This window comes from Hypanus sabinus, chromosome 13 (assembly GCF_030144855.1).
Source record: "Hypanus sabinus isolate sHypSab1 chromosome 13, sHypSab1.hap1, whole genome shotgun sequence".
NCBI lineage: Eukaryota > Metazoa > Chordata > Chondrichthyes > Myliobatiformes > Dasyatidae > Hypanus > Hypanus sabinus.
The window spans coordinates 15,820,491-15,846,775 of record NC_082718.1 but is presented as its reverse complement, the minus strand read 5'-3'; the positions used below and the strand labels follow the sequence as shown (position 1 = coordinate 15,846,775).

At 42.0% G+C, this 26,285-nt stretch overlaps 1 protein-coding gene across 10 annotated transcripts in view; it reads right to left on the bottom strand.

Annotated features, from left to right (window-relative positions):
• Nucleotides 1-26,285, bottom strand: part of LOC132403654 (plexin-B2-like) — a 249,573-nt gene that overhangs the window by 64,645 nt on the left and 158,643 nt on the right. For all 10 annotated transcript variants that reach the window (XM_059987166.1, XM_059987161.1, XM_059987159.1 and 7 more), the window contains 8 exons: nt 18,042-18,164; nt 17,597-17,697; nt 15,540-15,666; nt 14,925-15,084; nt 12,759-12,879; nt 11,751-11,859; nt 8,497-8,598; nt 8,315-8,410 (listed from right to left, as the gene is read on the bottom strand). In XM_059987166.1, the coding sequence (XP_059843149.1) occupies nt 8,315-8,410; nt 8,497-8,598; nt 11,751-11,859; nt 12,759-12,879; nt 14,925-15,084; nt 15,540-15,666; nt 17,597-17,697; nt 18,042-18,164 (939 nt within the window). The remainder of the gene's footprint in view (nt 1-8,314; nt 8,411-8,496; nt 8,599-11,750; nt 11,860-12,758; nt 12,880-14,924; nt 15,085-15,539; nt 15,667-17,596; nt 17,698-18,041; nt 18,165-26,285) is intronic.

Below are 26,285 nucleotides of genomic sequence, written 5' to 3'. Positions count from 1 at the left end.
GGAGGAATGCTTAGGAGTGTTTGGGTTGTCAGGGGTACCCTGGCTGCTTTTAGCAGAGTTCCAACGCCTGGAACAACGGAGAGGGTAAAAGCTCTCCGAGTACATATTTCAGAAGGAGGGGATGCTTACGGGGTTGTGGCGCCGGGGGTAGTGAAGGCGTCTGACGTGGCTAGCGTGAGGATGAGTCAGATATTCAGTGGCTCTCTGGAGGAGGACAAGGTGGCATAGACTATCCGGCAGGCTTATAGGAAAGACCCCCCTCCATCGTTCGGGCAACTGAATAGAGAGGTGCAGGGGGAAGAGTGTTGGGGCGGAAAAGGGGCGCAGGCCTACGGGAGCGATCTTCAGCGATACAGCAAGTGGTGGCTGGGTGGAGGATTGACAACCCCCCGGGGAGTAGGGAACCCCCTCTGGAGGGGAGGGACAGGGGAGGTACCCACTCCTGGGGGCAACCAGTGCAGTGGGTTGGGAGCAGGAGCCGTCCTGGGAGAGGAGGGGCGGCAGGCAGCGTGTGCTTTAACTGTGGGAAAGAGGGGCATTTCAGGCGGGACTGTGGGTGGTCGAGGGTGTGCTATAGCTGTGGAGAGGAGGGACACTTTAGGTGGGATTGTGAGAGACAAGGAGTCCCACTGAGGACAAGCCCCCCCGCGACTAAGAAGGGAGAGGTGTCGGGAAACTTAGGAGAGGCACAGTGAGGGAATGGACTGGAGCCTCTGGAGGAACACGTTCCCAGAGATCAGCCGGAAGACCACCGGGTGCCCACGCCTCTGTTCAGGATGGGCTGGTAGGACCCCGTGCCAGTGTGGGTCTACGGATAGAGGGAATTTACGCAAAAGCCGTTCTTGATACGGGATCGCAGGTGACCTTATTGTACCGGTCTTTCTACAATCAATATCTAAAGCATTTGCCCGTAACCCCATTTGATGCCCTGCAGATTTGGGGTGTGAGCGAGGGTGACTACCCGTACGATGGGTACCTATCGGTGAGATTGGAGTTCTCGGAGGGCGATGTGGGAGTGTCTGAAGCTATTGAGACATTGGTGTTGGTGTGTCCTGACCCGGTGGAAACTGGTGGTGCTGCCCTCCTGGTGGGGACTAACTCCCCCGTTGTGCGACGGCTCCTGGGAGCTTGTAAGGAGAAAGGAGGGGAAGATTTTCTGGAGACCCTCTCGGTGCATCCAGTGTTTCGAGCGGTGTTTGAAGAAGGGGTTGCCTCCCAAGGGCTGGACCTGGAGTGTAAACGAGGGACGGTGTGGTGTACGCAGGCGAGGCCCAAGGTGATCCGACCGGGGAGGTAGCACTAGTGATGGGGACCCTCAGATTCCCAGGAATGCCGAAGGGCAAAGCCCTGTTAGTAGACACCCTGGACGATCTTGAAGGGGAGACATGATTTCCGGCGGGGGCGCTGGTGAGGCCCGAAGTGCAGAGACCAGGGGTGGTACATGCGAGGCGTATTGCTATAAGTGTCAGGAACACCACGGCAAGAGAAATCACCTTTAAGAGGGGAATGCCGCTGGCACATCTGTTCCCGGTGACGGTAATGTCTAGCACACCAGTGAGGACCCCTAACGGGGAGGGATCAGACCATCGAAGGGAGCTGACCGCTGAAGCCTTTAACTTCGGGGATTCCCCAGCGTCGCCGGAGTGGAAACGCAGGCTAGTGGAGAAGATGCTGAAGATGGAAGCTGTTTTTTCTCAGGGCGAGTTTGATGTTGGCTGCTCCAAAAGCACTCACCACACCATCCGGGTGACGGAGGACACCCCGTTCCGAGACAGATCCCGGCGGCTGGCTCCGGCAGATGTTGAGGACGTGCGGCAGCACTTGTGCAAGTTGAAGGAGGCCAGAATCATAGCTGAGTCTCGAAGTCCTTATGCGTCCCCAATAGTGGTGGCACGGAAGAAGAATGGACGAGTGTGCATGTGTGTTGACTACAGGACGTTGAATCGGCGAACTGTCCCTGATCAATATACTGTCCCAAGAGTCGAGGATGCGTTGGCCTGCCTGAGCAGTGGGAAGTGGTTCAGTGTGCTGGACTTAAGAAGCGGGTATTACCAGATCCCGATGAGTGCGGGCGATAAAGAAAAGACCGCTTTTATCTGCCCGCTGGGGTTCTTTCAGTTTGAACAAATGCCCCAAGGCATATCGGGAGCCCCAGCCACCTTCCAGAGGCTTATGGACAGAACTGTGGGGGATATGAATCTGTTAGAGGTGCTGGTGTACCTGGACGATTTGGTATTGTTTAGATCGACTTTGGAGGAACATGAAGAGAGGCTGTTGAAGGTGTTGGGCCGGCTTAATGAAGAAAGGTTGAAGCTTTCCCTGGACAAATGCCAGTTCTGCAAGTTATCGGTTAGCTACGTTGGCCATATCATTTCACAAGAGGGAGTGGCTACTGATCCAACCAAGATAGAGGCCGTGACCACCTGGCCGAGACCCCAGAAAGTGGGCGCTCTGCGCTCATTTTTAGGGTTCTGTGGATATTACCGCCGATTCGTGAAAGGATACGCCAAAGTGTGTCATCCGTTGACTCAGCTGTTGTGTGGCTATCCCCCGGTGGGGAAGAAGAGGACGGGGAACCAGAGGCAGGACGCTGGAGGATACTGGAACCCGGCGGAACCTTTTGGCTCGAGATGGGATGATCGATGTGAAGAGGCGTTCCGATCTTTGGAAAGTGCGCTGACCCAGGCCCCGGTGTTGGCTTTTGCCAATCCCCAGAAGCCCTATGTGCTGCACACGGATGCCAGCCGAGAGGGTCTAGGGGCTGTTCTGTACCAGGAGCATGGCAAAGCATTGAGGCCGGTAGCCTTTGTCAGCCAAAGCTTGTCGCCATCTGAGAGAAACTATCCCACTCACAAGTTGGAGTTCCTGGCGCTGAAGTGGGTGGTGGTGGACAAGCTGGGCGATTACCTGTACGGAGCCAAGTTTGAGGTGAGTAAGGATAACAATCCCCTCACTTATATTCTGACTTCGGCGAAGCTGGATGCCACCGGACATCGGTGGCTGGCGGCCTTGTCGGTATATGAGTTCAGCCTGAGGTACCACCCAGGAAGCAAGAATGTCGATGCGGATGCTTTGTCACGTCGGGAGCCGGGGGAGGAGGAGAGGGACGAGGAGTGGGAGAGTGTCTCTGCCCCTGGAGTGAAGGCGATGTGTCAGTTTGCTATCACCGTGAAGGCCAAGGGAAGAGGAAGGCTGGAGCGAGCCGTGGACCACTTGGGGGTTTTTGACAACGCCATACCCCTAGCTTACCGTGACCTGACCGCACTGTGGACTCAACAGTTGCCAGAACTGAGTCCGGGGGAAGTGGCAGCTGCTCAGCAAAATGACCCAGGCATTGGCACAGTGTGGAGAGCGGTCGAGAAGGGGGATGTGGCATTGGCTGAGAAGGCGAAACACCCATTCGTGCCTCTGTTATTGAAGGAGTGATCTCAGTTAAAGTTAAAGAACCAAATCTTGTACCGGGTAACGGCGCCTCCGGACCAACCCCACGGTTGGCAACTGGTCCTGCCGGAGGAGTATAGACAGTCTGTACTCCAGGCCTTACATGATGATTCTGGACACTTGGGGGTGGAAAAGACTATGGATTACTCAAAGACCGGTTCTACTGGCCCCGGATGAGGGGGGATGTCGAAGAATACTGTAGGGGATGCAGTCGATGCATCCGGAGGAAGACCCTGCCAGCGTCGGCGGCTCCACTGTCGCACTTGCAGAGTGCGGGACCTCTGGACCTGGTATGTATGGATTTCCTGTCGATTGAGCCTGACACCAGCAACACCACGAATGTCTTAGTCATCACCGATCATTACTCTCGCTATGCTCAGGCATTTCCCACTAAGGATCAGAAGGTGACGACAGTAGCGAAGGTGTTATTGGAGAAGTACTTTGTTCATTTCAGCCTTCCCAGGCGAATCCATAGTGATCAGTGTTGGGACTTTGAGAGCCGCCTTATCCATGAATGGGGTTGAGAAATCCAGGACTACCCCATATCACCCACAGGGAGATCCTCAGCCAGAGGATCCTCAACAGGACCCTGTTGGATATGCTCGGGACGCTGGAGGTTGGGCAGAAAAGTAGATGGAGTCGTCATATTGGACAATTGGTTCACTGTTACAATTGTACTTGCAATGATACTACAGGGTACTCGCCCTATTATCTGATGTTCGGGCAGGAAGCAAGGTTGCCGATTGATTTGTGTTTTGGGGGTGAAGTGGGTGAATTACCCGGGAAGTCCCATCTAAAGTACGTGTCCAACATGAAGAGGGAATTACAGTGGGCGTACGAGTTGGCCGAGGCGGCGGCTACCAAACAAAACCAGAGAAATAAGATGCGGTATGATCGAAAGGTGAAGTTTGTCCAATTATTGCCGGGCGACCGGATCCTTTTACGGAATTTGGGACTCCCTGGTAAGCACAAGTTGGCAGATTGATGGGCGGCCAGCCCCTATGTAATAGAGAGCCAGATGCCGAACCTGCCAGTTTACCGGGTGAAACCTGAGGATGGGAAAGGGCCTATCAAGGTACTCCATCTGAATCACCTGCTGCCCTTGGGTCAAGCGGAGCAGGTGGATAAGGAGCCCAAGTGGGAGGTTGCACCTAGTACAAGGACTCTGCGAGGGCGCGGAGAAAGGGAAGAGCCCGCTGCTGAAGAGCGGGGACGGGTCCCTCAACCGGGAATGGCTACTGATTCGGAAGAGGATGACTCAGATGAGTGGGCCCTGTTCCCATTCACTGGCGCTCCAGTACCAGAAGAGGAGGCTCCTGGCCCTTCCCATACTGAGTTGGGTGAGAGGAGGGAAGGTCTTGAGGGTCAGATGGAGAGGCAGCCAACATTGGGGGGAGAGAGGGTGGAACCCGAGCGTGAGCCGGAGAGATCTCAGGTGAGGGAGGACCCCCGTGAAGAAGGGGGTGAGGGTCTGTCGGGTAGACCTGGGGAGTCCGAGACAGTGGGTTCGCAAGTGAAGAGGTAGCCCAGTGGGGCAGAAGGGGTATGGAGATCTCAGAGAATTAGGCGCCCCCCGGAGCAGTTGACATATGTGGTGCCAGGAGAACCGAGTGTGATTTCTACTGCTCTGGGTAGTTATGTCACTGTTTTCTGCACCTGGGTTGGGTTTTGTGTGTTGCAAGAAGCTTTGGGGAACTCTGGTAATGCCATGAGGGCATGACATTTGCTGGTGGGGAGAGAATGTACAATGTCCTGTGTATGTTACTCAAAATGGGTTTTTTGGTTTGTTAAGAGCAGGAATGCTTCTTTGTCTGATAAGTGTTTCTCTCGCAGTTGTTTTGCTTTATACTTGTTGATATGGTAATTGTATTCATTTGTTAACCAATGGGGAATGTTATTTTGTCTGGTGAGGCTGGGAACTTGGGGGAGGGGTTTTTTCGCGGGCTTTTGGTAGAGAGCCGGGAGGAAGACGCCGAGGAAGGTGGATGTGCGCTGCACTGCTCGGAAGACCACCGGGCGTGGGTCTAGGTGCGAAGACGTGGAGGTCGGAGGCAGGTGACGAAGGGTCGAATGGTTCGATGTTTGAGCTCCAACGATGTGCACTAAACTGACTGAACTTTGATAAGTTGGCGCCTTTTTGTTTTTTTCCCTTGCATGTATATTGTGTTGCCTAATACTCTTTTAATTTTAGTAAACTCTTTAAAGTGTATTTCATAACGGTATTTGTTGTGGGTTCAATACTGTGGGCGGGCGCGAGGCATAAATTCGATTCTCACAGCACCCGTGTGAACGGGAGGTGGGATTGGTGTGTGGCTGGATCTCCTTTTCCCCTAGACATATACCAGCCTGTTGGGTAAGTGTTACACAGAGATACCTTAAAGCAGAAGACCTAGGTTTAAGGTGCAGAGTAAGAGGATTCATAGGGAACTAAAGAAAACAAAAGTTCACCCACGTGTGATTGCAATCCATGGTGAAATATCTAAGAGGATGGAGAAAGCACAACATTTAACAAATACCTACTCGTGGTTGAATTTCCAAGACCCAGGAGTCAATGATACAAATGCTGGGAAATGGGATTAGTGTAGATGGGCACTTGATGATCAACATCGACATGTTGCACTAAAGGAGCTGCTTCTGTATTGTATGACTATGAATTATTTATTTATTACATGCATAAAATTACAAAAATGTTGTTCACCTAAGGGTTTATGGATTTCTTAATATTTTATATATATTTGATTAATTTTGTTCTATATAATGTTCTCATTGTTACCATCAGGATGTTACCATCTTCTTGACCTCCGCCATGCTATTTCTGAATGGAGATTGAACCCTTGAACACTACCTCATTACCTTTATTTCTATTTTGCACTATTTATTTAATTTATCTAAAAACAAATACAGTGGCATGCAAAAGTTTGGGCACCCCTGGTCAAAATTTCTGAATAGCTAAGTGAGCGAAAGATGACCCGATTTCCAAAAGGCAAAAGTTAAAGATAACACATTTCTTTATTATTTTAAGCAAGATTACTTCCTTATTTCCATCTTTTATAGTTTCAAAATAACAAAAAAGGAAAAGGGCCCAGAGCAAAAGTTTGGGCACCCTGCATGGTCAGTACTTAGTAACACCCCCTTTGGCAAGTATCACAGCTTGTAAACGTTTTCTGTAGCCAGCTAAGAATCTTTCAATTCTTTTTTGGGGGGTTTTCGCCTATTCTTCCTTGCAAAAGGCTTCTAGTTCTGTGAGATTCTTGGGCCGTCATGCATGCACTGCTCTTTTGAGGTCTATCCACAGATTTTTGATGATGTTTAGGTCGGGGGACAGTGAGAGCCATGGCAAAACCTTCAGCTTGCGCCTTGTGAGGTAGTCCATTGTGTATTCTGAGGTGTGCTTAGGATCATTATCCTGTTGTAGAAGCCATCCTCTTTTCATCTTCAGCTTTTTTTACAGACGGTGTGATGTTTGCTTCCAGAGTTTGCTGGTATTTAATTGAATTCATTCTTCCCTCTACCAGTGAAATGTTCCCTGTGCCACTGGCTGCAACACAAGACCAAAGCATGATTGATCCACTCGCGTGCTTAACAGTTGGAGAGGTGTTCTTTTCATGAAATTCTGCACCCTTTTTTTCTCCAAACACACCTTTGCTCATTGAGGCCAAGAAGTTCTATTTTAACTTCATCAGTCCACAGGACTTGTTTCCAAAATGCATCAGGCTTGTTTAGATATTCTTTTGCAAACTTCTGATGCTGAATTTTGTGGTGAGGACGCAGGAAAGCTTTTCTTCTGATGACTCTTCCATGAAGGTCATATTTGTGCAGGTGTTGCTGCACAGTAGAACAGTGCACCACCACTCCAGAGCCTGCTAAATCTTCCTGAAGGTCTTTTGCAGTCAAACAGGGCTTTTGATTTGCCTTTTTAGCAATCCTACAAGCAGTTCTCTCGGAAAGTTTTCCTGGTCTTCCAGACCTCAACTTGACCTCCACCATTCCTGTTAACCACCATTTCTTAATTACATTACGAACTGAGGAAACAACTACCTGAAAATACTTTGCTATCTTCTTATAGCCTTCTCCTGCTTTGTGGGCATCATTTATTTTAACTTTCAGAGTGCTAGGCAGCTTCTTAGAGGAGCCTATGGCTGCTGATTGTTGGGACAAGATTTGAGGAGTCAGGGTATTTATAAAGCTTTCAAACTTGCATCACCTGGCCTTTCCTAACAATGACTGTGAACAAGCCATAGCCCTAACAAACTAATTAAGGTCTGAGACCTTGGTAAAAGTTATCTGAGAACTCAAATCTCTTGGGGTGCCCAAACTTTTGCATTGTGTTCCTTTCCTTTTCTCCACTCTAAAATTGAACAAAACAAAAATAATACACTAATCTTGCTTAAAATGTTGAAAAGAATGTTTCATCTTTAACTTTATGACTTTTGGAGATCAGTTCATCTTCTACTCACTTAACTATTCACAGTAACAGAAATTTTGCCCAAACTTTTGCATGCCACTCTGTGTGTGTGTGTGTGTAATTTATACACACACACACATATACACTTGCTGTAATTCAGTGTTTTTCCTGTTATTTTGAATTGCATTTACTGCTGCCACAAAATCAACAAATTTCATGACCTGACTCTGGTTCTGTTTTAACTTATTATTTTTTAATTCTGTCTCATATTTTTCTGACTATATTGATTTATCTTTAAAACCTATAGAAAGCAATGTGAGCCTGCATCTTCGTGTATAAAAGGTGCTACATAAATCATTATTACTACCATTATTAATAGCTGCAAGCTTAATTACATCAATCTGCAGAACGTAAGTCAATCTAAAATTACATCTATCTACAAGTGGCACATTGAGTTGCATTACTAACCTTAATAGCACTGGAAAAGGTATCTGATGTGGTTTTGTTCACCCTAAACGTCTTGTCTGTGAACTGATTAGTAATTACCAGTGTCATCTTCTTCTCCTGTGTGAACCAAACACATTGAAACTGAATTGCCCATCTCCCATTTCGCAAACTAAATAAACCAAACATTTTCTTCTTGGACTTACCCGATAGAAATCTAAATTTTTTCCTTTAAATGTAATTTTTTCCTCTACGTCCACTGGAATTAATGATGGTGTAGGATCTCCAAATTGTGGACACTTTTCAGCCTACAAACAGCACAGAACTAAACTTTAAAAAAAATGTCAATTCTACAACTTGGACAATGAGTAGTTACAAAAACATTAATGTTGACAAGGTCTTTGGAAGGATATCTGCCCAAAATATCGACTGCTTTCTACTTCGACTAAACAGCTTCATTTGTATAAAATTTCTCGATTTTTGTTAGTGCATTTTCATTAGGGTGGGGGGGGGGGAGTCTGAACCATCTTCACAACAGCAAACTTCATTTGGATTAAATAATGACAAAATAAGAAACTGTAAGAGGACAGATTTCACTTCAGGAATACAATCTAATGCAGAACAAAGAATTAACCTGATGAAACAAATTCTCCACTGACACACCAGTGCATTAACAAACCAATACTGCACTTTCCTTTGGACAAAACATTACACTGAGGTCCCATTTACTCTATAGATGGGGAAAAAATGCTCAAGATCCCATTCTGGTCAGCAATGGGCCTTTCTTTAGAAGTCTTTCCCTATGATTTTATGGGAGTTGACTGCCATGTTTCTGGTATAGTATAGCAAAAGGGACAATATTTAAATAACACACTTGTTGGTTATGAGGACCTGAGAGACATCACTGCTTCTGTAATGACCTTCTTGCTTTGATGACCAAGATACATTCCAGTATTTGGTTGGTTTTATTTTGATAATTTGTAGATCATAAACTAAAATTTATTCAACCAGTATACATTTTGTCTGTAAAAGACACTTTCTAAATCTGAATGAGAACAATAAGCAACATAATATCTGCCTTTCCAATAAATTATTCAAGTCTGGAGTCTTTGGCCATCAGCTTGGTAAACAATATTGGCAAGTCCCATACCATCACTGAAGCAAGGCCTGGATGATTTACATTCTGGGTCTTTTAGTTATTGTTTGGCTGCCTACTCAATACTCCTTCGACCTACTCCTTTATTAAAATCTATAGTTCCCTTTCTTCAATTACATCCCACTACAACAACTATGCAAAGCATAAAACAATTAATTTGTTATAACAAACATGCATAACTCCTCGTGTTTATTCTCACAGCTTACAGTATAAATACAAAATGCTCTTTTAACATCCCTGTGCCTGAGAGGTGAACAGCCTACAAAGGGGCCGATCCCTACTCCTTTCTCATGCTCAAATGTTCTGGAGTGTGGAATACATTCTTGCAATGGAATATTAGAAGCAACTATTTTAAGTTCACACTCAACACAATGTGAACACAGGAGAATATGAGAAAGCCACTCGGCCTCTCAAAGGTCACCCACCATTCCAGATAATTTTGGATGCTTGTCCAGGGACTCATCTCTTACTTTGTCCAAGTTCCCCAAAGCCTCCAATTCCCTGGTCACTTAGCTATTTCTCCTTTAAATATACCCAATGATCTGACTTCCACAACACCGTGGAGTACAGATTCCCAGAGATTCACCATCCCCTGCAAGAAATTCTCAAACATCTTTTTAGGTAACTATCCCCCTAATTCTGTAATTTAGTTGCTATTCTCCAACTTGTGCAAACATCTAAATAGCTGTGCCCCCAAAAGCTCTTGTATATTTCAACAAGATCACCATTCATTGCTATGAAGGAAAAGATCTAATTTATTTTGCTTTTGATATAACAACTCTCATGTCCAGGATTAGACTCTAATGTCAGCATATCCTTTGCTTAAACACAAGGACTATAACTGTACATGGTACTCCAAGAGTGGACTCCCCAGTATCCTATACAGACAGACATACTTTATTGATCCCGAGGGAAATTGGGTTTCGTTACAGTCGCACCAACCAAGAATACTGTAGAAATATAGCAACATAAAAACCATAAATAATTAAATAATAATAAGTAAATGATGCCAAGTGGAAATTAGTCCAGGACCAGCCTATTGGCTCAGGGTGTCTGACACTCCGAGGGAGAAGTTGTAAAGTCTGATGGCCACAGGCAGGGATGACTTCCTATGACGCTCAGTCGTAGATTGTTGCATAGGGTTGCAACAAACCTTCCCGACATCTAACTTCCAACCTTTGTAAAAAGAACCAATAAGCCATTTGCCTTTCAAACCATTCAGCAGCTGCCAGCTAACCTTTTGAGATTACTAACCAAAGTTCCAAAAAGTTCAAAGTAAATCTATTATCAAAGGATGTATATGTCACCAGATACTACCCTGAGATTTATTTTCTTGCAGGCATTCACACAATCATCATTTCTGCAGTGCCAAGCCATTTTGTTCTTTCCCTAGCACCCAGCTAAGTGCGTCATTCTCTCTCAATGTCATTTATTTCCTAAGAGCCACTGGTCGTCTTCCAGTTTTTGTCATTTTGGGTAAGGCATAATGGCAGGAAAGAAAGTCCAGCCCAGGGCACGAAGGACAGATGGGCAAATATACTAGTCCTTACCACAGCAAGCACAAAACTCCAGACCTTACTGAGCTCCAAACGAAAGCAATGATGATTAAAGGCAGAAAAGTTGAACTCAGCTGGGCACCAACAAGTTCACAAGATCATTGAATCCTGAAAACCATGGCTTGGCTCTTATTACCTTCTTAATTTTTATTCTCAAGATAAAATTCACCCTCAGCACTCATTTTCTGGCTCACATATAAGCAATTATTTTACAATGAAGCTGAAGATCACCAGTTCTCACCAAAATGGGTGAATGCCTTGAAATAAGAATTCAACTCCATGCAACCATCTTCTGTACAAGTGTGTATTTTTACATTTTCAGTGGTCAAATTAAGTTAAATACTTAATATGGTGTCATAAATAGTTCAAATGTGAGGCAAGCTTCCATGGCATTAAAAATGGGAGGTCAAATATGTTAAATATGTAAGACCAAAGTGCTTTTAATCTTGCTTTATTTAAAGTCGGGGAAATAATTAGATCAAGAAGCATGGATGCAATCCAGTTCCTTTCTTAAAGGTTTTACTTCTTCTATTTGTGTTTCTAATATTAAGTTCTGCTTTCGCTTTTATAATGAAAACTATGTGAAATTATTATTCTTTAATTGTATTAGTCCACCAAAAGCAAATAGCTGCTCTATAGTAGCTCGATCTGGATATTTTATCAATTGGTGAAGTATTTCTTTATTGAATCACGTTTTTTTTGTTTTCATTTGAGTTTATTGCAGTTTGGACAACAAGCCAAATCTCACCATTTTACTTTTAACAATATTGGGTTGGTCTTCTCCACTGCCATCTTTGCACATATTCTCAGCCATATCCCAATGACAGGTCCAATTGCTCCCTACACAGGAGCCGCACCTAAAAAATAAATGTGCCATGTATATTACTAACTCTCAACAACTATCAAGTCCCTGATTAACACTATTGTTTCTAACCTGAAGTGAAACATCTCATTAGCACCACACAGTAAATGAGATTGATCAACATTTCATGGAAAATAATCTCTCGGCAAAACATTGTCACTGGCTTATTGGTACAATAATATTAAATTATAGCGAAAATATGTTGAAGTTGCTCTGAAATTACGTAACCCCAATTTCAACACTGAGGTTGCCTCTCTCCTTTAAAAAAATTATGAATGAACATAATGAACAGTGAATGGTGACACTGGCAGCAATCTCCAAATAAGCGGAAAGAGGGCATATTTAACCTCCTTAGGAGACAAGGAAAGTTATCAACATTGCATACCAAATTAAACAAATTTGAAGACTAGAACATGCTCTTAGATAGAGCCCAAGCACCATTCTATAATAGACATCTTCTTTCATTTACTGACAAGAATGTGATGGATTTAGTTATCTCATGTTTGAACAGTAGAGCTTTGTCTGAATCAGTAACAGTAATACAGTCAAGAAATTTGTAAGCTACCATCTAACCGTTAAAGGAATCAGACTTGTGTATGAGGTTTCAAATCTCAAGCTGAATTTTTCAGTTATTTTCTTTCAAGGACTGATGAGACTTCCTCATTCCTTTCCATCCTCCCCCTCCCTTATAACCTTCAGAAATAATGTTCTTAAAGCACAGAATTTCTGCCTACATAATGCTTACTTTGATACAGCCATAGAGCAATCTATTGTGTAAGTATTAATAACCAGTATTCCCTAAAACACACTGTTGAATAAAACAATAATGCTTTAAAGTGATGACACACATCTTAACTAGTGTGCTCAATTACTTTAGAACGGGGAAGTACTCACGGAATATTTGGAAACAACTTCATGGCAGCATTGCAATCATAAAATGAATAATTTGTCCTTGTGAAAGTTACATTTTTTCCTCCACTGACATACTGCACATATACTTGAACAACAGCATAATCTACAGAGGAAAATATATTAATGCCATTTTAGTTCTTCTTTATGCTCAACATTTTAAAAAACATGTATGTTGTAATGAAAACTATTTCCAGTTTTGCATTTCAGGTTGAAGAGAAGAATAGTATCATGTATTACAAGAGAGGGAATCATTATCACCAGCTGTGCTCTTCAGTTCAAAGTTAAATGACTAAAATTTCTTGAGAAATTTAGAACATAAATCTACAGCACATTACAAGCCCTTTGGCCCAAAATGTGCCAACCATGCAACCTACTTTAGAAACTGCCTAGGATTTCCCTACCATGGAGCCCTCTATTTTCCTAAGTTCCGTGTAACTATCTAAGAATCTCTTAAAAGACCCTATCGTATCCACCTCTACAACCATCGCCAGCAGTGCGTTCCGTGCACCCACCACTCTCTGTGTGAAAAAACTTACCTCTGACATCCCTCTTGTACCTACTTCCAAGCACCTTAACTGCCCCCCCCCACCGCCCCTGGTGGTAGCCATTTCAGCCCTGGGGAAAAAAGCCTAAGGCTATCCACAAGATCAATGCCTCATATCATGGAAGTTCTTTCACGTTATCTCCATACACACGCTCACTGAGGAATTAACCAAAATTGAGAAACTTTATGTACATCATTAGAAACAATAAAGAATATTTTCAAGATAACGCCAAGCTGCTATCTCTATCAAGATCATAGCTCAGACCTAGTAGTTTATTTTAAAATCCACAGGAATGGTTTTGGGGTGGAGGGGAGTTGGGGGTCAGTTTAGGGTTTAGAGAGAGTGATGTGGAGCAGTTAGAGGTCAGATCTCCATTCCACTCTCGAAGACCAGCAACACAGACAGGCAACAAAGGATGTCCGAATTGAGGCCTCCGCTCCATGCTCGAAGATGTGCGATGCAGATGTAGGGATGAGGGCCACTGCAGTCCAGGCTCCACTCTGTGCTTAAGGGCCAGTGAGGTGGACGAGTGTCAAAGGACAATAGTGGATGCCGGGCTGTACAAGGTCCCCAGGAACGGATGGCCATGTGAGTCGGCGCACCCAGAATTCAGGCCTGGAATTCAGGGTCCCGTCACTGGTTAGTCCGATTGTCAATCAGAGGTCTAGAAGTCAAAGCCCAACAGCCGAAGCCTGGAGACTGGAGGCCTATGTGGGCAGGAGAGAGGGAGAAAGGGGTCTTGTTCTGCTGTTGGTTGCTATGTTCTGCTGAGCATTGTGGGAATACTGCATTGGTTCCAGAATGTGTGGCTACATTCACAGGCTGTCCCCAGCGCATCCCTGGTCGTGACATTTGCTAACGCAAACTATCTATTTCAATGTTTTGATGTACATGTGATAAATAAATCTGAATCAGAAAAAGTAACAATTAAATTCAGATTGAAAATGCTGCAAACGCAATGTAGTTTGATATGCAGAAAAAAATAAAAATGACGTAGCCCCTCAAGCAAAATATTAATCTATTTCTCCAGTTCAGGTAATGATCGGGAGTGAATTTCCTAAGTATACTCTCAGTTACCTTAACTACTGTACCTCTTGCAAACTCTCCCTGGTAATAATTGCTTGATAATGTTTTCAATATATTTCTCCTATCATCATACACAATGTTATTATTGCACTTAATTTAAATCTGATTTCCTGTATTAAGTCAACTTTCCAAACTATAACAATATACAAGCAACAATGGTTCACTAATATCTGATGGTGACCTCTGACAGGAGTGGTGAAGCAGGCACGATAGACACACTCTAGTTCTGCAGCATCGATCTTTATTGAGCTTCGTTCCCCTGGAGTCACTAGATTGCAAGGATACAAGTATTTCCTAATTATGTAAGTAAATTAAAATCAAAGACCTTTCTTCTGTGACTAATCCAAAGTACAATAGCTATAGACAATTCTTTATATTTTCATTAAGTATAATGATTGGTACTTTTTAAAAAAGCAATCTTGGCAACATGTTCTTAACATACTTAAATCCAGAATTCAAATGTTCAAAGTATACTTTTAGTCTCCTTCAACAAGTATCCTTCAATGTGAGAACTCACCTTGACCCAGAAGTGTAAAATTGATACTACCCACAGGAGGAGACAGACAAGTAACAGACCCTTCTGTGTAGTTTAATACAGTACTCCTAACACGATCAAAATAACACTCAATCTTGTCATTGCTTGTCAGAGCAGGGAAAGGGTCAATGTTCAGTTGTACCTGATTAAAAAGATACAGAATTATGTTGCATGGTTTGTAAATTGACGTGATCTGAATACACAACAAGCAGAACAGATGCCTCAAGTTTTATTTAAAGATAATACTGGTTGTAACTGCAAACCACTTTACAAAGTCCCAAGATGCAAGAACTTGATACAGTTCTTTGAAGAAATTACAACTCTGTCCAACAGAATGGTCAGAATAAATGTATTTGTTTAAAAATGTAATTATTATTGGCACATTATTTTCTGGAACAACTTAATGCAGTTATCATGAAAAACTGAAGCAATTACCAGGGGCAATGGACAATTATCAAGCATTCTTGGAATTCCTTGAGAAATATTACAACTAGAATGTTTAAGAACTTAATCACACAAACAGGATCATAAAATTAGTCATTACCTCCAGGACATTATCTAACGTTAAAACTTTGAACTACAAGTAATGGTGCTTACCGGGCCTTGAGCATTTCGACTCATACTCTGAGGAACAGCACTAATTACTGCCACACAGCTATTGTTCAAACTCCACAGCCAATGGTCTTTTTCATCAGCTTTGGGACAGTGCGACCTCCTTGAGCAACTGATAAACATGTTAAAAGCGTTGGTACATCTGAAATTACTGATCTCAACATATTCAGAATTACAGTTACACAGGGCAAGATTGCTGGAGATACCATATTGTGCCCTGATCTTCTTATTTAAGTGTGTTCAGGGAAACTTACTGGACTAATACCTGGAATGGGATAAGCTAAGGTTGTGTCCACTAGAGTTTAGAAGACGGAGATGGGTTGTGATTGGAATTCACAAGAGATCCGACAAGGTAGATTGTGGAAAGGATCTTTCTTCTTGTGGAAGAATCTATAATTGGGGTATCTGTAAGCAAGGAGTCATCCATTTAAGACAAATATGAGATAGTGTTTTTTCTGAGCAGTCTGGGACACTTTACAACTCTTTTCCTCAAAGGTTGGTGGAAAATTAGTTTGGTATTTTGTTCAAGGCAGGTGCAGATTCTTGATACATGAGGCTATTAAAGTCTGCTGTAGGTAGACACTGTTTATGGATCTGAGGCTGAAATCAGATTATCCATGACGTTATTAAATAGCAGAGCAGGCTTGATGAGACAAGTGTCCCACTCTTGTTCTCAATAGACTGATTCATGAATGAAAATACCATTTGCTGGGCTGAACTACAAACTCTGCCATCCCAAAAGTTTTGCTATGCTGAAATCAAGACTCAGACTTACATTAAGACCTGGACAAAACCAAAAAAGCAATTTCTCCTCTAACTTCTTCATCAATATTCCATGGTGCCCTCTGCCATGCATCTAATCATTACATCCAATTTATCACTTTTAATTTCCTCTCCCTTGGTACTTCTCGACCCATTTAAAAAAATTAATCTGATGTTTAAATAACTGTACATGATTCTGGCATCCAAGGCATTCTGAAATTATTTGAATAAGTAAACACTTCAATACCAATCTTTGCAAACATTATTAATAGATTTGTAGGAAGCTGGTATAAATTTAATAAAGGAGCACTATGTTGACAGCAACTTCTGTAAAGAAAGTAACTTTGAATACTGTACTATTGAGGTCCTAAACAAAGAATGGAATTTGTTTCAATTTTAATTCAAGAAACTGCAAACATGCTGGTAATAGTTTACATGTTTGTTTTCAGTTTGTTGAATTTGTCTTACCTCAACAATTAAAAAATGCAAGGCAAATAATTTACTGCACACAGAACTACTGGTGCTTCAGACATACCACAGTAAGATTGACCATGGCCTCATTGCCCATTCAGTCACCAAGAAGGGCTCAATTAGGAGGGGCAGAATATCTGAAATGTTGTGCAGATAATAATGTGGATACAAGGCTGTTTAATTATAACTTTAAAATGTAAAATCAACCTCAGCCAAGGCAGAAGATGGGAAGAATATTTACACACGTGCCTGTGCAGGAAACAATCAGCAAGACAGATGATCCAATGAAACCCTTCAAAAATGCAAAATAAACCAACTGAAACAAAATTAGTCCTGGGATATACATGTGGTTAGCATCTGGATAGATGAATTAATGTTTCAAATGCAACTCTGTCAGAAGGAACGCAAATAAAGGAGGATTGGGGGTGGTGGAAAATCTTGAGAAAATATTTTGTAGTAGCAAAGGGTGTGTTATTCAGCCATGAGTTGTTGAAGCAGAACTTAAAAGCTTACAGTCTTAGTTAAAATTTTCTGAGTAGCTTTCATCTTGCATATAACAATTCAGTAACCTCATGTGCCAAATGAAATTTATCGGTTTTCTCAGCAGCTGTCATCTAATATTTTATTACTTGTAATTAGAGTAAAATGAGCCATTTCATTCAGGTGCTTGGCCTTCATGAGAGAAAGCGATTTGATCTCAATTAATTACTTCCAACTGTTTCCACAGTCTCACTGGAAGGTCTGGGTCATAGATTAACCACAGCTGACAGCATCACCCCCCCAAAAGCATCAAGATCGGCGGCACTTACATTCCTTCAGCTGCACACCACCCACAGTAAGGATCTTTGGATGCAATGCAAGAATCACAAGTTTGGTAGATGATGCATTCCTGTACAGGAAGGCGGGTGACCTGAAAGACGAGTTTTTAACAAAATAAAAATGAAGCCTTGCTCATTTTAAAGTACAGAAATTGAAGTCATTAAACAGAATATTGTCTGTAAAGTAAATCTGCAGCAACAAGACATCCTGTAGCATTATTCCAGTCTATTTCACAAAAGACACATGTCCAAAAAGTCAGCAACAGCTTCAGGTTACATATTTTAAAAGTTGGCTATCTTTTAGTGAACTGAATTTTAACCGCATATGTACTTTGACAGAAGAATCAATACCATGAAATACAATGTTTGATGCTTACCTTTCAGTCTAACATTTGGTACAATAAATTGGATATAATTAATTCACAGAATAAATTACCTCTTTATCTGTCATGACATACAGGTGATCTCTTTTTGCATCGAAAACAAGGTCACTATTCACTGGACTTCTTGAACTCATAGAAATAGTTTGATATTCTTCTGCTTTTATATGCAAAAATACCTGTTGAATAGTGAACATTGTCACTGCTGTACATGAAACAATGCAATACATAATTCCAATATAATTGCTGAATAAATAGCACAAACATACAAGTTGCTTCTAAATTTTGAGAACACCAAATTTTAGAAAAGCACCTGTCTTGAATTTAAAATAAATTTCTAATTTGCTCTACAAACTTTGGGACTATATATATTTTTGTAAACATTCCATTCAGGTTTCAACTGTTAATAAGACCATAACACATAGGAGCAGACATTTGGCCTATCGAGTCTGCTTCACCTTTCCATAATAACTTATCTACTTTTCCCCTCAGCCCCAAATTCCTTACCTTCTCCCTGTACCCCTTCATGCTCTGACTAATCAAGAATCTATCAACCTCTTCCTTAAATATACATAAAGACTTGGCCCCCACAGCCACTAGTAGCAATGAATTCCACAGCTTCACCACTCTCTGGCTGAAGAAATTTGTCCTCATCTCCATTCTGAAAGGATACCCCTCTCTTCTTAGGCTATGTCCTCTGGTCTTAGACCGTCCCACCATAAGAAACATCCTCTCCATGTCCACTCTATCAAGGCCTTTCATCATTCAATAGGTTTCAATGAGGTCATCCCTCATTCTTCTGAATTCTAGTGGATACAGGCCCAGAGTCATCAAATACTCTTCAGATGACAAGCTATTCAATCCTGGAATCATTTTCGTAAACCTTCTTTGAACCCTCTCCAGTTTCAGTACATCCTTTCTAAGATAAGGGGCCTAAAACTGCTCACAATACTCCAAGTGAGGCCTCAGAAGTGCCTTATAAAGCCTCAACATTACATCCTTGCTTTTATATTCTAGTCTTCTTGAAAAGAATACTAACATTGCATTTGCCTTCTTCACTACAGGCTCAACCTGCAAACTAACCTTTAGGGAATCCTGCACGAAGACTACCAAATCAATTTGCACCTCAGATATTTTTTGTATTTTCTCTACATTTACAATATAGTCAAATCTTTCATTTCTTCTACCAAAGTGCATTGCCATACACTACCGACACTGTATTCCATCTGCCATTTCTTTGCCCGTTCTCCTAACCTGTATAAGTCGTTCTGTCGCATCTCTACTTCCTCAAAGCTATCTAACCCTCCACCTACCTTCATATCATCTGCAAACTTTGCAACAAAGTCATCAATTCTATCATCCAAATCATTGATATTTATCATAGAAAGAATCAGTCCCCACACAGACCCCTAAAGAACACCACTAGTCAACAGCAGCCAACCAGAGAAGGTTCTCTTTATTCCCATTCTTGGCCTCTTGTGAATTAGCCAGTGCTTTATCCATGTTAATAATACCATGGCTCTTAACTTGTTAAGCAGCCTTATGCGTGGCATCTTCTCAAAGGCCTTCTGAAAATCCAAATACACAACATCAACGAATTCTCCTTTGTTATTTCTTGTTATTTCTTCAAAGAATTCCAACAAATTTATCAGGTAAGATTTGCCTTGAGGAAACCATGCTGACTACTACCTATTTCATCATCTGCCTGAGACCTCATCCTTAATTATTGATTGCAATGTCTTCCCAACTACTGAGGTCAGACTAACAGGCCTATAGTTTCCTTTCTTCTGCCTCTCTCCCTTCTTAAAGAGTGGGGTGTCATTTGAAATTTTACAGTCTTCCAGAACTATTCCAGAATCTAGTGATTCATGAAAGATCATGCCTCCACAATCTCTTTAGCCACCTCCTTTAGAACTCTGGGGTGTAGACCACCTGGTCCAGGTGACTTATCTACCTTCAGACTTTTTAGTTTTCCAAGAATCTTCTTCCTAGTTATGATAAATTCACACACTTCAGGACCCCTGACACCTGGAACTTCCACCATACAGCATGAAGACTGAAGCAGAATACTTATTAAGTTCATCCACCATTTCCTTGTCCCCATTACTACCTCTCCAGCATCCTATTTCAGTGGCCAATATCCAGTCTTGCCCCTCTTGTACATGTTGTGTACCTTAAGAAACTTTCGGTATCCTCTTTAATGTTATTGGCTAGCTTACTTTCATATTCCATCTTTACCTTCTTAATAACTTTTTTGAGTTGTTTTTGGTTGGCTTTTAAAAGCTTCCCAATCCTCTAATTTCTTACTAACTTTTGCTTTATTAATATGCCCTCACTTTGGCTTTCATGTTGACTTTGACTTCTCTAGTTAGTCACAGGTGTGTTGTCTTCCCTTTAGAACATTCCTTCCTCTTTGGGATGTATATATCCCGTACCTTCTGAATTGCTTCCAGAAATTCCAGCCATTGCTGCTGCACAGGCATCCCTGCCAGTGTTCTTTTCCAATCATTCTGGCCAACTGCTCTCATGCTGCTGTAATTCCCTTTATTCCACTGTAATACTGACACATCTGACTTTAGCTTCTCCTTCTCAAGTTTCAAGATGAATGTTATGATCGCTTGCCCTCAAGGGTTCTTTTACCTGACGCTCTCCAATCAATTCTGGTTCATTGCACAACACCCAATCCAGAACAGCTAATTTCCTAGTGGGCTCAATACAAGCCAGTTGCTCTAAAAAGCCCTCCTATAAGCATTCCAAAAATTGCCCCTCTTGGGATCCAGGACCAACCTGATTTTCCCAATCTACCCTCATATTGAAATCCCCCGTGACTATTGTAACATTGCCCTTTTGTTATGCATTTTCCATCTCCCATTGAAATTTATAGGCCACACCTTTACTCCTGATTGAGGGGCTGCATACAACACCCATCAGGGTCTATTCTACCCTTGCAGTTCCTTAGTTCTATTCACAATGATTCCAACTCCATGTCACCTCTTTCCAATGAGGTAATTCCATTTTTTTTAACCAACACAGCCATACCACACCCTCTGCCTTCCTGCCTGTCCTTGGATGTTACGTTCCCAGCTATAATTTTCTTTCAGCCATGATTAGCAGTGCCCACAACATCATACATGTCAATCTGTAAACTGTGCTACAGAAGTTCATCTACCTTATTCCAAATACTGCATGTTTCCAAATATAACAAGGGTGCCGTATTCACTCTTTTTGATCTTGTCCACCTTTTGCAGTCAACAGGATGAGCTGCAATGTAATTTTGCCCTATTATCAGCCACACCTTGCTAGGAGCTCATTACCCATTACCTTTGTAAACCAACTACCTCATCCTCAGCAATATCTCTCTGCTTCCCATTCCCCTGCCAAATTAATTTACTACATTTAACAATTCAGTTCAGCAAAACCTGAACAATTCAAGTTCAGTCAAATATGAAAATACTGATATAATATAGTCTTTTGAATAATAAATGCATAATTTGAATAAGCTTGATTCTATTAAACAAATACATCAATGCACATTTCAACTCATACAACATGCTATGACACCCCAGGATATTTTTCAGCTTTTTCCAAAAAAAATACCAATTAAGTATATTTCTTTTTCGGCTTTAATTATACTTACCACCAAATATCCTTCCATCAGAGGACAGTTTTGAAACTTCCTCTTCCTCCAGCCACACTGAAGGATATAATTTGGCTATATTATCTTTTATGTTACATTGTCCTTCTATTAATAATGGTCCAGGCAGGAACTAGGGAGAATAATTTAGAAACAGCTATCTTTGGGCAAGTCTACATCAGACGTGAGGACGGTCCTTAAAGTCAAAGTGCACAGAGTACAGAACAGGTATGTTCTAGTAAGAAGGAAGGACAAGGATGGCAAGATGAGGGAACCTTGGATAATGAGAGAGGTAGTGAAGATGGTCAGGAAGAAAAAGTAAGTGTATCTAAGGTTAAGAAGACTAAAATCTAAGCTCTTGAGGATTGTAAAGAGAACTCAAGAAGGGAATTCGGAGAGCCAGGAAGGTCCTTGCAAGGTAGAATGAAAGAAATTTCAAGAAATTCTGTACATTCCACTCAACAATAAAGGAGAAAACATGTGGTTAGAAGTGAAGGATATGGGCATGGTCCTAAATGAATCCCTCATATCTGCATTTACAAAGTGGAAAGATGTGGTGGACAGGAAAATTAATGGTAATGTTCCAGCGCATTGTGAGATTAAATGTAAAGGAGTTGAGTTTCTTGAAGAACGTAAAGTTGGATAAGTCCATGGGGACCTTATTGAATATATCCTAGGTTATTGAGAGAGACAAGAGATGAGATTGCTGAGACCTTGACCAAAGTACTTTTATGTTTTTTAGCCACAGGCAAGGCCCTGGAGGAATGGTGAGTAGTTAATGTTGTTCTGTTGTTCAAGAAAGGAAACAGCGCCAGTCCTGGAAATCATCAACTGGTGAGTCTCACGGCTGTGTTTGGGAAGCAATTGGGCACAACATTTGGAAAACCACGTCGTAATTAAGGACAATCAACATGGCTTTATCTGGGGCAAAGTGTGTCTTATTAACTTGAGGTTTTTTTTTATGGAGGTGACCAAGGTGGTTGATGAAGCTTGTGCTTTGTATGTTGTCTGCATAGATTTAGGTAAGATGTTTGAAAAGGTCCCCATGTTAGGCTTATCCAGAAGATTAAGATCAATGCTACTTAATTGTTTGGATTTGGAATTTGCTTGCACAGGGAAAGTACAGGGTAGTGGTTGAGAAATGACAGATCAAAATTAATCCAGCCAAGTGTGAGGTTCAAGGTTCAAGATCGTTTAATGTTATTTCCAGTGCACAAGTATAAAGGAGAACAAAATAATTGTTACTCTGGATCTGATGCAGCGCAGAAAAAAAACCACAAAATAATATAAAGCAAATGATAATAAAAGTACATTACAAATATAAATACACAAGATAGCTTATATACATAGACTGACTGTATGTCCATAAAGTGATGCTGGACACAGGACCACCTGCACACAAGGAGACTCTGGCAGGAGATGATAAAGCATGGGGTTGTGGAGGGCTGGTTTGGTGGATGGAGGTGCTGATCAGCCATACTGCTTGGGGAAACTAACTGCTTTTGACTCTGGTGGTCCTGGCATGGATGCTACGTAGCCTCCTCCCTGAAGGGAGTGGGACAAACAGTCCATAAGCAGGGTGTGTGGGATCCTTCATGTTGTCACTGGCCCTTTTCCAGCACCTTTCTGTATATATGTCCTTGATGGCGGGTAGGCTGGTGCTGGAGATACATAGGGCAATTTTGACTACCCATTGCCGAACCATATTGGGAGATCAAATGTAAAGGATTTGTACACAGTTGATGGCAAAACCCTTAACAGTGTTGATGTATAGAGGGATCTTGGAGTTCAAGCCCATTATCCGCACAGTTTGATAAGGGGGTAAAAATGGCTTATGGCATGCTTTATTAATCGAGCTCGTGAGTTCAGGAGTGAGAAAGTTACGTTGCAGCTTTATAAAAATTTAGTTAGGCTGCATCTGAAGTATTGTATTCAGTTTTCATTGCCCCATTAGAGGAAGAGGGTGCAGAAGAGTTATAACACAATGTCAGCTAGATTAGATGGTATGTGTAATATGAAGAGGTTGGACAAACTTGGGCTGTTTTCTCTGGAGTGGCAAAGGCTCTGGAGAGATCTGGTAGGAATATAAAAGATTATGGGAAGGGCAGGCACAGTAGTCAGCCAGTATATTTCTTCCATTGTTGGAATGTCTGAAACTGAAAGGCATGCATTTAAGACGAGAGGGACAAACTTCAAAGGAGACGTGTTTGACTAGTGTTTTTTTTTGTTTTTACATAAAGTATGTTGACGCCTGGAATCCACTGCCTGTGTAGTAAAGGAGGCAAATACAAGAGCTGCATGTACTGTAGATAGGTTTTCTGGCCTCTAGAGGCGTGTTTTGTTTTGTATGAAGATCACTTCTTGTACATAAGCTGCTTTTTACATAATTTCTGCACAGGTAATTTGGATTCCAACTTGAAGCAAACACAGCAGAAAGGCATCCATCTCCATTCACTCTTTATTTGCCCTTGAAACAGTGAATTTCAAAGTACATTTATTATCAAAGTATGTGTACTATATACAACCTTCAGATTCATCTCCTTACAGGCCGCCACAAGATAAAGAAACCCAATAGACTCAATAAAAAAAACCTTTATACACCCAAAGTGCAGGGAAAAAAAATACAAATTGTGCAGACAATAACCGTAAGCAAAAATCATTCAGAACAGAAGTTCACAAAGGTGAGTCAACAGCCACGAAGCCAGTCATATGGGATCCAGGAGGCCATTAGATGTAAGTTGCAGGTTCAGCACAGAGATGAGCAAACACGACCCATCCTCTCCTCTGGCCTTCAAACCCTAAGCTTTTCAATCTGGTCTGGTGTTTAAATCAGCCAAACAGCAGGTCATTCCTCGCTCTTGGGCCCAGGCCCTGCCACTTCCGATATGCTCTCGAGGAATCCAGCCTGGCACCCTGGGGATCGCCTTCAAGTCCGCTCCTGCAACGGCCAAGCACTGCCTTGCTCCCCGCTCTCGGGCTCAGGTTCCACCACCTCGGATCTGCCCATACACACCACGCCGCAACTGCCCTACACCACAGAGACTTCAGTTCACACAACCAAAACGCCAGGTCCCACAGGTGGTTCAGCTCCAAAAGGGAAGTTACAGGCTACTGATGGCAGTGAAAAGGTGTGAGTGATGAAAATAGTTAGTAGTTTTGTTTGCTGCCAGTAAGTCGTTGCCGTACTTCACCAGCACCATTTTGTCTGATTCTTAAGCTTTCTTAAGATTGGTAAACATCCAGTAGGCATACTTTGAAAGAAGTATTATGCTCATCATTTATCAGTATTAAGCAATCTTGCGCCACAAGTTCACTCTGGTCTACACTAATAGTTATGGAATGTTACATATGTGTGCTACCTTGGTTAACACTGGTTGTGAGAATAATCAATAATGCAAGTTGAGCACCTTTATCTAAAACGCTTGGGGCCAGACATGTTTCAGACTACGGAGCTTTTGGGATTTCAGAATATATAATAAAACAGCTTGGGACTGTCATAATTTTCAACTCTTGAGCTTACTGGGAAGGAGACTGTCTCACACCCGATTCATCACACGTATGTACTGATGCAGCCATTCAGTGTGTCACATTTTCATCAGCAATGATCTTGGCAAATTCATCAATGAATTTCTCTGCCGCTTTGTAATCAGCAGACACTTTATCAAGACAAATCTTTAAAAATTTAATGCCGTGCCTTTTCTTAAATTTCTGCAACTAGCTTGCTGAATATATACAACTACTTTCAATTTCAGTTTGTTCCAATAGATCTTTGTCTGTTTCATGATCAGCATACCATAAAGCGGCTAATGTTCAGTCCGAAGCTGATTCCAACAGTCTTTCAGTACAAAATTGTCATCTTAATTTTTTCGCTTTCTGCAGTGTTTTTCTGTTTTTCAATCACTTCTGTTCATTATGTATGTGAGGTCAAATTGCAGACCCACTGTGGTGCACAGCAACTTGCACATTGCCTGGAAATCCTCCCAGCACCTTTTGGAATTTGGATAAGGGGTGCTCAACCTATTAGTATATTCGGGTGCGCAATCTTTCTGTATTGAATTTAATATGTTTTACTAATCTTTCTAATGGTTTCACAAGTTTTTACTATCAAAAACCTTGAAGAAAGCTTACAGTTCAGGTAATTTTTGAGGTGTTTAACTCTCTAATAAGCTCTGTACACACGCACTATGAGGACAGTGGAACGGGTATATGAATGTGCAGAGGATAGAGAAATATTGACCATGCGTAGGCAGAAATATTAGGCATTTAATTAACTTTTTAATTAGTTCAACACAACACTGTGTGTTGATGGCTGATTCCTGTGTAGTTCTGTTCTATGCCTAACTGTTACAACAAAATGTACTTTCATCTTTTCCCCCCTTGTCTGAGCACTTTTCTATGGCAATCATTAAAGTGTTTTCTTCTGATTGCCAGCATCTCTGACATAGTTCATCGACTGTCAGAGTAGTTCAGAGCCATTTAATATAAATCTACCTTAAAACCAAACACATTCTGTTCCTAATCATGCAATTACACCCAGGTCAGAACAAGCTTATGCAACAATGTAAGGAACACTGATTTTGAAGCATCTCATCCCTGAAGGCATTCTTAAGTAAACAGTTTTTACTCAAACTGTCAACATTATAATCTATGCAAATAAGGTTACTGA